Source organism: Epinephelus lanceolatus, chromosome 5 (genome assembly GCF_041903045.1).
Source record: "Epinephelus lanceolatus isolate andai-2023 chromosome 5, ASM4190304v1, whole genome shotgun sequence".
NCBI classification, from domain to species: domain Eukaryota; kingdom Metazoa; phylum Chordata; class Actinopteri; order Perciformes; family Serranidae; genus Epinephelus; species Epinephelus lanceolatus.
The window spans coordinates 1,610,663-1,622,275 of NC_135738.1; the positions used below are offsets into that span (position 1 = coordinate 1,610,663).

The 11,613-nt window shown below is 40.7% G+C and overlaps 1 protein-coding gene across 4 annotated transcripts; it reads right to left on the reverse strand.

Moving 5' to 3' along the window:
• Positions 1–10,709, reverse strand: LOC117262072 (troponin I, fast skeletal muscle-like). Of its 4 annotated transcripts, none has more exons than XM_033634732.2 (7): positions 10,591–10,709; positions 9,130–9,162; positions 7,844–7,880; positions 2,260–2,388; positions 1,900–1,989; positions 282–455; positions 1–193 (listed from the first exon to the last, which is right to left on the reverse strand). In XM_033634732.2, exons 2-7 carry the CDS (start codon positions 9,135–9,137, stop codon positions 116–118), a joined length of 516 nt encoding a protein of 171 aa, XP_033490623.1. In that variant the 5' UTR covers positions 9,138–9,162; positions 10,591–10,709; the 3' UTR covers positions 1–115. The 4 variants fall into 4 exon arrangements, with proteins under 4 accessions (XP_033490623.1, XP_033490626.1, XP_033490625.1 ...); XM_033634735.2 differs by having other exon boundaries at positions 10,521–10,619; XM_033634734.2 differs by lacking the exon at positions 10,591–10,709 and adding an exon at positions 10,429–10,509.
• Between the last annotated feature and the right edge of the window lie 904 nt (positions 10,710–11,613).

The window sequence follows — 11,613 nt, forward strand, 5'->3', positions numbered from 1 at the left end:
TGAAACTTACAGATTTAATGAAACAAAAAGGTTTTTCAGTTCATCTAAAAATTCCATAAATTCCATAAAAAGTGCTAACAGCCAAAGAGTGACTACAGGAGCGGCGGTGGATTCTTTAGGAGGTCTCGAACATCTTCTTCCTGTCACTTTTCTCCTCAATGTTCTTACGCCAGTCGCCGAGCGCCTCTGCAGGCTGCAAGACACAGACAGGTCACGGTCAACAGGCGTCGACTGTTTGTATATGTGTTTACCTGAGTGGCTGACGTCCTGCAGAGACTCACCTCCTCTTTCACCTCCTTCTTGACCTGCTTCAGGTTGGCCCTCAGGTCCAGGTTGACCGTGTGTTTGGAGCCCAGCAGAGCCTTCAGCATGGCGTCAGCGGACATACGCACTCTCTTCAAAGCGGGTTTCTTCACTCCGGCCAGGTCGATCACTTTGATCTTCAGGTCCTCGATCTGCGAGGAAGAGTCTGATGAAGTTCTGCTCTTTTCTGGTCGTCAACAAATCTCATGTTCACACTCAGATCGACACAAACAAGTACAGTGTGTGTATCTACAGCCTGATATATCTTCTTCCTCCATTGTAGCTCCAGTGTAGGGTGCGCGTCTACACAGAACCTGCACCTCCCCACACATTTAACTATACTCCATGGTGCTGCAGACCTCCTGTCTGTCTCTGTAAGCTGAAACCATTTCCCTCAGTGAAAACAAAGCTCTTACTTACTTTGATTTTACATATAAGAAACAATAATTGTGAAGACAATAAAGCCTTATTTAGGTAGGAAAACTCCTCTTGCCACGAGGCTAATTTATGCAGTGTAAAATGTCATAGCCTTATGCTAATAACGTTAGCATGTTGTATTTGTGGTGAAAATGTGTTCAGAAAAAGATCTGTGTTTTGTCTCTGAATCTTGTGAGTTATAATGAAGCCAGTTTGTGCACTTGTGTTCGAAATTATTGCTATTAAGCCATGTTTACTGTGTGTTTTAGGTGTGTGAGGCTGCTGTCAGCCCTAGAGTGATCTCCTCTGGTCTGAATCAGGGACTCATGTTGTTCCAAAGTTGTATAATTGCCTAGAGTTGGTTCGTGTTCTCACGGCAGCATTTACAAGAGGACCAGATCAAATGCCTTGTGTGAGAAAGCTGCTCTTGATTGGTCAGAATTTCCATGTGGGAAAAATCCAGGAAGTAAAGCAAACGTTGAAGAAGAGTACACTTGCAAGATAAATGTGACACTTTCTAATGTCACAATGGAGGGACAACTGTTGAATTGGTGTGCGGGTGTTTCTTCTGCCATCCTCTCTCGATTTGTTCAGTGTACTGATGCAGCCAAGGTCAATTTTTGCTGCCTTAAATAGGCGCTGTTTCACAGCAGCCCTAAAACTTAAAAATAATAACTCCCACAAGCTGCTGGTACTTTTATACGCCCTGTCCATATCAAGTTCTCTGAGTGATTCATAATAGCCCTAAATAAACTGCATTACCCATGGGGCAGTGGTCGCACTACGTGATGCTCACCTGTTCCCGTTCTCGCCTGCCTGCTGTTTTTGTCAACAGCGAGTCTAAATGACGTTGGGCTGACACCAACACAAACTGAGCATGAGCAGAGTCAGATACATCAGCATGTTTGTGAGAGGAGCACTGACACTTATTTCTTTCCATTTCAAGCACTAACTTGAGCAAAAACTTGACACGTCATGACCTCACAGACACAACAGGAAAAGGAAGAGCAGTCAGAGGAAAAAAAGGCCCGACCACACACACTCCTGATGACGAACACACACTGAGTTCAGTCTGAATGATTTCTGTCAGCTGTTTGTCGTGTTTGCATACGTGTGGTGAGAAGCTCAAAGGCCGCACAGCAGCAGCAGGAGGAGGAGGAGGAGGAGGAGGAGACGTACCTCTTTGTCAGCTTTGGTCACTTTGACCTCCATGTCGTACCTTTCTTCATCCACTTTGTCGATGAGGGAGTGCAGTTTTCTGCAGGTTTCCTAAAGACGCAGACAGACGAGATGTTTACTCACCGATCCCAACCCTTCACTGACGACATCATGCTGCAAACTGCTGCTAATAAACACTTATCTAATCATGCTGGTGTATGAAGTATGTTAATATGAGGTAATAAAATACAATAGAATAGAAATAAAAATGTGCATTATGACACAATGTTAGCAACAGTACTTAAGACATACAAGAGGTGTTAAGACACCTGCACAGTTGAGTAATTGAACAGTATGTGCGAACATTAAATAAACACTCACTATGAGGGCACTGTGGTCTCCGCTGGTGTTGGGCTTGGGGCAATGCTCAGCCATGTAGTTCTGCTTGGTGACTACGAGCTCCTGTTTCTCCTTTACGATCCAGTTGGCCGCGATGGACAGCATCAAACTCTGCAGGGACACATCGAGGAGCGAGAGTCAGCAGAGGGAGGACTAATGTGTTCTTTAATGGTTTCATACAGTCATTCATCAGGTTTAAGAACGTTTGTGAGGATTATTTTTTATCTCTAAATGTGAACACTGTTGTGAGTTTTGCACGTGATAAAAATGTTCTGACTCTGAAGGCGTTAACAAATTAGACCTGTCCCTTTATCATTATTACTTCCTGTTTAACAACCTGTTTACATCTCTGTATGTTGATTACTTCTCATTATGCATATGTTTACATTCACATTACATATTGACTGTACACCTGTCGACCACATATTGTGTATTATATTTTATATATGTTATATTTTAACTATTTTCTGCCTTAGATTCTTGTTTTTTCAGACGTGGGACCGAGTCATTGTTTTGCAAGTCACAAGTAGGTCTCAGGTCTTTGCACTCAAGTCTAAAGTCAACCCCCAAGTCAAGACCAACAGGGTCTCACTCCAAAGTCGTCGAAATCTGGTGCTTGGGCGGAGACTTCTGACTTCAGACGCCAACTAAAAAAGCCGTCCTTTCACGTTAGCATAATACATGGCTGGTCGCAGTTATTGTTTAACAGCACCTGGAGGCGTCTGGGGAAACGCAGCGGGACAAAGGCGAAAGTTAAGGTGGCAAAAGTCCGTGTAGTGTGGGTGTAGTGTCGGTGGTTGTTGAACCCATCCACCACCAACAACCGCTGACACTACACCACCAACAACCGCTGACACTACACCACCAACAACCGCTGACACTACACCCGAGAGGCTGGTTTTCCTTGTTGAGGCAAAAAAAAGACATCAAAACCAAATTTAAAGCCGTTTTTAAAACACAGTAATAATATATTAAATGTACATCATTTATGAAGGCTTTTTAAAGTTTGCATTTATTTGTTAAAACAAGTTTGTTAAAAAACATACTTGGTTGTGAAGCTAACGTTAGCTAATCATTAGCTCATTAGCATTAGCATTAAGCTCCACCTACTGTTCTTTGCACAACTTCAAATGTCAAACAAGGTTGTAAGATGTTGTAATTTTCGACCTGTGTGTTTTCCACGCTGCAGTCTGTGTTTTTTGTTGAACACCGCATCGTTTTTGGACATGAACTAAATCGTCTTTGGTGTCATTTTTTTCCCAAATTGGCGCTGGTGGCATCACGTGAGTGAGTTGATTGAGAAAACAAAGGTAAATGAAAAATGTTTTTTAATTTTTGGGCTTGAGGAAAAGTATCAAGTACTTTCATGTCAAAAGTTTCAAGTCCAAATTAAGTCACGAGTCATCGGTATTAAAGTCTTTTTTAATTTTATCAAGTTGAGTCTAACGTTGTCAAAATTCCAAACCTCTGCTGTTTTTACTGTACAGTGTGTTTGTTTCCTCAGTTCACATCAGATGAGCGTTTGATGGACGGAGCCTGATTATCTGTACGTATGACAATAAATAACCTGAAACATATCTTGTTTGGGTCACAGAGGTTTTTCTTGGTCCATCTATTTAGAAAATAAAGAATACTTTACTCCATTTAACTCGAGTCAACTTGGAGCTCAGCAACATCACAAAGAACCTGAATATGATCCTCTGAAGCTCCGTAATATTAACGATGAATAAATCACCATGATGGAAAATAATTAAATTACTGTATCAGCAAACACATCATTCATAAAATCACACTCAAAGCTTCCAGTTTGTGACTGAAACCAGTTTAAAGTCAACAGCTGACGACGCTTCAACACACAGTATAAACCAGTATGAAGACTAAGTTCATCACACGACAAAACTTTTAAAACTTTTTAGTATTTCTTAAACATTATTCTGTGAGTGAGAAACATGAAGCAAAAACTAATCTACCAACAGTCTGACCAGGACTACTGGTCTCTGCAGAGGACAAAAACAACACCTGCCTCTTATTATTGATTATTATTGATCTTATTTCAGGTATTTTTCTGGGATGTCACGTGTTGGTACCTTTTAACTTGCACTGATTTTAAAAAATTTCCCTGTACTTATACAACGACAACAAAGGACTTCTGTTACTTTTATTTATTTTCTATTAACTTTCAATAAAACAAGTCAAATAATTTATGCAATAACTCGACTGTGCATTACACTGGCATTAAAACTGCATTTATATTGTACACATTGTCAGCTGGTGCACTTACTTGTTATTTATCCTATTCTTGCATTTAACACACACATCGCTGCATTTTAATTTTTTATTTACACTGTGGTTTTATGTTGTAGGATGATACTTGTACATATTTCTAATATTTATATTTGTATTTTCTCTCTGTGTACATATAGTCGTATAATACACATATTTTTTGTTTTCAATTTTTGTCTTTAATAATTTCTCTATGCTTGTATGTAAGAACAGCTGTAACACGACATTCCACCAGCAGGTGGCGCCTCAGAGCTTCAAACTGTCTCAGCTGTGATGAACTGATCAGGTTTATAGTACAGACAAACAAACAACTAACAGAGCCAGATGTTAAAAACACAAATCAAAAACAACAACAACAACAACAACAACAGTCCAGCACACTACAGAGCAGTGGTGGAAGAAGAACTCAGATAATGTGTAAAACTGTCAGTATCACAGTATAAAAGTAATCTGTTAAAAGTAAAAGTCCTGCATCAAAAACTTTACTCAAGTACAGGTACAAAAGTATTAGAATAAAAATAGACTTTAAGTATTGACAGTAAAAGCACTTGGATTATAATTATTGATGCATGTAAACAATATCACACCACAGAGAGTGCTGTTGAACTGAATATCAGCACGGCTGTGATCAATACTGTCACAGAATAATCACAACTGTTATGAGAAAATAAACACCAAAACCAAATCTTCAATGCAACGTGAACATTTTACACGTCTTTAACTGAAACCTTTAACACACACAAATATCCAAACACACTTCCTCCAACAAAAGAAACTCTTAATAAAACTGCTGAAACAGTAGCTGAGTACATTTACTCCAGTACTTTACTTGATTAAGTACAAAGGTGAGATACTTGTTCTTTACTTTTTATGCTACTTTACACTTGAACTCTGCCACGTCTCAGAGGGAAACACTTCAGATTATTAATTATATACACATCTAAATGATGATGTATTATTATAGGCTGGACTGAAGTTATTGAGATCAGCTCCACTTTTACCAGCAGCAACATTAAATCAATCAATCAATTTTTATTTATATAGCACCTTTCAAAACAAATCAGTGTCATTCAAAGTGCTTTACATTTTGATTGAAAAATACAGAGAATGAAAAAAGTAAAATCAGAAAAAGGACTGGGAAACTAGTGCACACTGTGTCATACAATAATAATTTAAAACAATAGTAGAAGATAAAATCAAGATCAAAACTACTGTGCTGCTGCTAAAAGAAAAAAAAATTAATATTCAAAATAACATGCAGGATGAAATATGAACTCAAAGTCAGGAGAATAGCAATAATAAAAAGAGAAAAATACAGATAAGACCACTGAATAAAAACAAAAATAAAAATAAAATGCAGGATAAAATATAGAATAAAATAAGATATAAAAACAATCAGGGAAATATCAATAAGAGAAATACAGATAAAAAGTAACATAGAATAATTATAAAACAATAGAACTAACGTAGGACACACTACATAAAAGCCAGACTGAAGAGACGGGTTTTTAGCCTATGTTTAAAAGTGTCAGTGTTTCTGACTCCTCTCAGATCCTCTGGCAGATTGTTAAAGTGATGAACACACTAACGCATCAATAATTATAATCCAATAATATAATATTTATGAGTCTGAAATGGGTCTTTCTGCAGACAGGAGCTGTCCCTGCTGCTCAATGGATGTGGGATGCTAATGTGTCCTGTAGGGGGCACTGTACTGTCACTGGGAACCATTCATTCAGGGACAGATGAGCACATATACGGTGTGTTCCAATACCCATACTACCATATTACATAGTGTGCCCGAACAAGATCAAGCATGTCCCAACACATTGTATGTCAAACGCAGTATGTTAAAAATACCAGGATGTTCTACTACGCCTGGCCAGCATGCTTCTCTGGTGATTCTGACCCACAATCCTCTGCACAGCGGACGATACGTCACATCGACTGAGACAAACATTCAAGTAGCTGATGACCAGTTGAAAAGTCATGATAGGAATATTATAATATAAAATATAACATAAAAACAACAATCAAAGAGACCTGCAGGTGTGATGTCACTGTCACAAATATATAATTTTAGAATCAATCTGTGCCGTCAGAACTTTAAAGTTAGAAACTTCCATTTTCATGATAATACTTTTGTATTGTTAAGGTCCTGACACACCAAGCCCACGGTCGGCCGTCGACCAAAGTCGGGCCATCGGTGAGCGTCTGTCGCCCTAGTTTTTGCGGTGTGTCCCGCACTGTCGGCACTTCGGCGTTGGCGATTGAGTATGTTGAATCGGCGGCGGAGCTTGTCGGTGAGAGAGATCACTCTGATTGGCTGTTCAGGTTTTATTTCCTCGCCCCTGTAGCGAGTGAATCTGCCTGTAGTGAAACCGGGGCTAACCGGTGCTTCCTCCTCAGGCTCCTCTTCACTCAGCTGCCCCACAGACCCGCTGCTTCTTCACACTTTAACCTGAATAACAAACCGGAGCTAGCTGGGAGTGGCTAGCGGAGCGTTAGCCGCAGCATGACCGGAGGGAAGCACAGTCAGTTAGCCTCCGCTAGTCTCTGAGCTAGCCCCGGCTCTCCGTTTGGATCCAACCGGAGCACCGAGCCCTGGTTTGTTATTCAGGTTAAAGTGGGAAGAAGCAGCGGGTTTATCGGGCAGCTGAGTGAAGTGGAGCCTGCGGAGGAAACACCGGGACCGTCTGGATGTAATAGTCCGTGGAGGTGCTGCGGTGCTCGGCTGCACAGATAGGAAACCCCTCGGCTGACAGGATGTACCACTCTCTCACTCCGCTCTCTCTCACGCAGGCGCAGAACGTACGTGCTACTTGGCCGTCGGATGTAGTCCGTGTAGTGTGTTCAAATGCAACTGACACAGGGCGACGTGAGGCGACGTAGACGACGCAACAGTTGGCTTTCGTCACTGCTAGTTCTTTGATGTCGGTTTGGTGTGTCTGCACCTTAACGTGACAAAGTTTCTGAATGTAGGACTTTACTTGTGACAGAGTATTTTCACTTTGTGGTAATATTTCAGTTACTTTAGTAAAAGAGTACGTCTTCATCACTGGCTGCTGCTTTACTGTGATTTGAACCGTAGATTAAAAACACAACATGTGATAACCTGATAAAACCTTTCAGGTATCAGTGACTTTATATGTTCCAGTTCTGCACCTCAGTTTACTTCCTGTGAAGCAGGTCATTAAAACATTTTCCCAACATTATTAACCAATCAGCAGCTTCAATATCTGAATGAAGCTCAGACAGGAAGTGATGTGTGTGTGTGTCGTACCTTCAGATGATGCCTGCGGCTCGATGTCATCTTCTTACTGTGAAGATCAGACATTAACTGTGTCAGTGTCATTCCTCCTTTCTTTCCTTTCTTTACTTCATCCCTTCATCACTTCTTTCATCCCCTTTCCCTTTATTCCTCTGTCCTCTCTGTCATCCTTCTTTCCTTCATTGCCTTTCTTCCTTCTCTTTCCACTTTTGTGTTACTTTCTGTCCTTTTTCTTTTCTTTCTTTTCCATCCTTAATTTTTTCTTCCTGCCTTTCCATGTTTCATTTTCTCTCTCTCTCTTCATTTCTGTTATTACTTTCATCCCTGCTGTTGTCCCATCTTCTTCCCTTCCCCCATTATTTCCTTGCTTCCATTCCTCTTCATTCTTTCTCTCCCTTTGCATGTTTCTCCTTCTCTTTTCTCTCCATCCTCCTTTCCTCTTTCATTCTTTCCATATACTCTCTTTCTGTCCTTCCTTTTATCCTTCATTCTTCCCCCATTCTCTTCCTTTCTTCCTTCCTATCCTCCGTCCACTTTCCATGCTTCATTTTCTCTCTTCCTTCTCTCCTTTCCAATCTTTCCAGTCTCTTTATTTACTTCTGTCCTTCCTTTCATCCCTCCTTCTTTCTTTCTCTCCCTTTGCCTGTTTCTCATTCTTTCTCTCTTCATTCCATCCTTCTCTCTTCTTTCTCTTTCTTTCCATACTTCCTTTCTTATTTCTGTCCTTCCTTTTATCCTTCATTCGTATTTTCATTCATCCTTCATTCTGTTACCCTTCCTTCCTTCTCCCATTCTTTCATTGTCTGTTTTTTTTCTTCCTCCATTCTTCCTTCCTTCCTTCCTTCCTTCCTATCTGCCGTCCACTTTCCATGCTTCATTTATTCTTTCCTTCCTCTCTGCTTTCCTTTCTTTCATCGTCTCCTAATTTATTTCTGTCCTTCCCTTTAAACCCTCCTTCTTCCCCCTTTCTTCTTTCCCCTCTTCATCATTTCTTTCCCTTTGCCTGTTTATTTCTTTCTCTTTCCCTCTCTCATTCTGTCCTTTCATTTATCCTTTTTTCTGTTCCTTAGTTCCCCCTTCCTTTCTTTCTTTGTCTGCTCAGCTGTAATAATCAAACCCAGACACACTGTCCACCCAAACTAAACTCTAACTCTTCACAACAAATACTTTTATACTTTGGAATACTCGAGTAAACTTCACTGCTGATACTTCTGAACGTTGAATACATGAGTTGCACTTGTAACCAATATTTTCTATCCCCTCACAATCAATAATCAATAAGAAGAAGCGACACTTACTCAGACATGATGGCGGTGTCTTTTCTTCACGGCCTGACAAGAAAAAGCAGAAGAGAAGAAGAACTCATTGAGAATAAACGACGTTATCATCTGCGCCCTGCTTAAATATCAGAGACCCTCCTCTGTATGAAATGTGATCTATTAAAACAGTTGATGAGCAGCTGAGTGGTGACAGAGCTAAGTTTGGAGTTTGGAGTTTGGAGTTTGGGTCAAATGTCGGCGCTGACGCCTGCGATAAGCTCCTTTACAGGTGTTCAAAACTGAATATCCTCTGGGAGTTAACACTTCAATTCCTTTCGGGGAGGAGAAATGTGCTGCGGCAGCGCGTTAGCTGCCAACACCAGTCTGTCAATACACAAACGCTCACACACTGCAGACACAAATCAGTCTCAACAAGTGGCTCACACCCAGACTCACATTTCACTTCAGTTATTTTAGCCTAAAAATAATTCAGAAAAATGAAGCGCCACAGAAACAAGCTGAAACATTCTCACTTCAATTTACAGATTTTCACTAAGTTAAAGCTCTGAAAACACTATAAAAAGTTTTTTGTGTTTGTTCTCCAAAAAGTCTTTCAATTTTCCAGAACTAAACTTCAAGTGCAGAAATCAACTTTTCCAAAATGTCTGAGCCAAGTCTATAAAATATGACTAAAACATCATGCGTTGTAAAAATCTTTGGAAGCTTTTCTCAATTTGTTTTTATGGATCAAACCTCCAGAAAAGTCAAATCAAAGTGCAAAAGTCGCATTTCTAAACTTTCCAAACAAGCCAAAAGCTGCAAACAAAAATCTGAATCATAACAAGACATTTTGTGCCCAAGTCCAGGCAAAATCTTAGGCTAGAGGTATAACTTCCACCACAAACTCATCTTATTTCACCGTTATTCTCACGACACTAATTTACCAATCAGCTCTAGTTTCTCTTGTTTTACGGCACCGACTCAATTTTTTAGAAAATTCCAGAAACTGAACAATGAAAAAGTCAAAAAGTCTTGATGGCAAAATTTCTCCTGCAAAGATTAAAATCTTTTGCAGCAACAAAATCTCAGTATCTTCTCTCCAATCCATGAACCAAAGACAGGAAATTAGGAATCAAATTTCTAAACAGCACTTGTTCCACTCTTGCAAACACAAGGCTCAGACTTAACGATTATGAATGCACAAATATAAAACTTTAGCAAAATCACAAGCGAACAAATCAGCACATCTCCAGCTCATGAAAATCTCCAAAATCATTCCTGCAGTATTCAGCCCTCTCCTTCACCCCGGATCACATTTCCCTTCACTTATTAACAAACCTCAGAGGTCAGGACTTCATCACCTTAGCACCTAAGCAACAGGTCCTCCCAAAAAGACTCTGACTCCACTCAGCTGCTTTGTATCCATTTACCAGCTCCGTTCAGGCATGCAGAGAGAGGAGAGGAGGGAGAGGAGGAGGAAGAAAGAGAAACTGGTCTCACCTACGATGAGACAGAGTCAAGGAGGAGGGCAGCAGTGGGAGCGAATCATCCTCAGGGAGTATATATATATACGAGGGCTCGGACGTGGATATGGAGCCCCTGTTTATGGAAATGCAGGATCCTCAGACCAATCGGCCGGCAAGCTCCTGAAATATCATCATCCTCTGCCAACATCTCCCTGTAAATCAACATCATCGCCGAGGAGGAGCCTCCGGTCATTTTAGGAGTGTGCTCTGTGCCACCGGGACGCTATAAAAGGGAGGAAAAGAACTATAAAACCATCAGAGTCCAAAACGTTTAACCAGATGAAGGTGGCATTGATGAAGGACGAAGGACAGCTGGTCATTTCTGTGTTTTGGGGGGTTGTTGAGGATTGTCAGAAACACCTGGAGGTTCTTTGGTGATGATACACTGCAAATAGGCTCCAGTTGGCTTCTAATGCACAAGTTAAGGGGAAATTTGAGGGAAAATCTGTAGATTCGCTGTTGTAACACCACTTTAAATGGTCAAGCATCAACTAGGAATCATATTTAGAGTTTTAAGGTTCTTTCAAAACACCAGAAAAAAAACAGAGAAATCTAGATCTGGATCAAACCTGCTTTACTAGATTTATTTTAAGAGTCCAAATACACTTTTCATGACCTAATCAAAAGCCACAAATCAGACGCCAGCCTCAGCTTTGCATTGTTGCCAATCACATTTCATGATTTGTCAGCTTTTGTTTGTTCTTTCAAATTATGAGCAAAGTTAACTGGTTTATTAACCGAGTCGACCTCCTGCAGGACTCACAGCGTGTCAGGTCTCGGCGCGCTCACATCAGAGACATGAATGTCTCTTTACTAATTAGATTCCTCTTCACAGACTCGCTCTCTAAAGTTGGCGAGGAGTCATTTCCCAGCATCTCCCCGCCGTCGCCTCCACTTACAGATTTCAGCTGCGGAGTTTGAGCTCGGATGGTTTTAGCCTCCGACTCCGCAGCTGCCCGACACCTCTGATCACAGGACGGGGCTAACTGCTGGCATG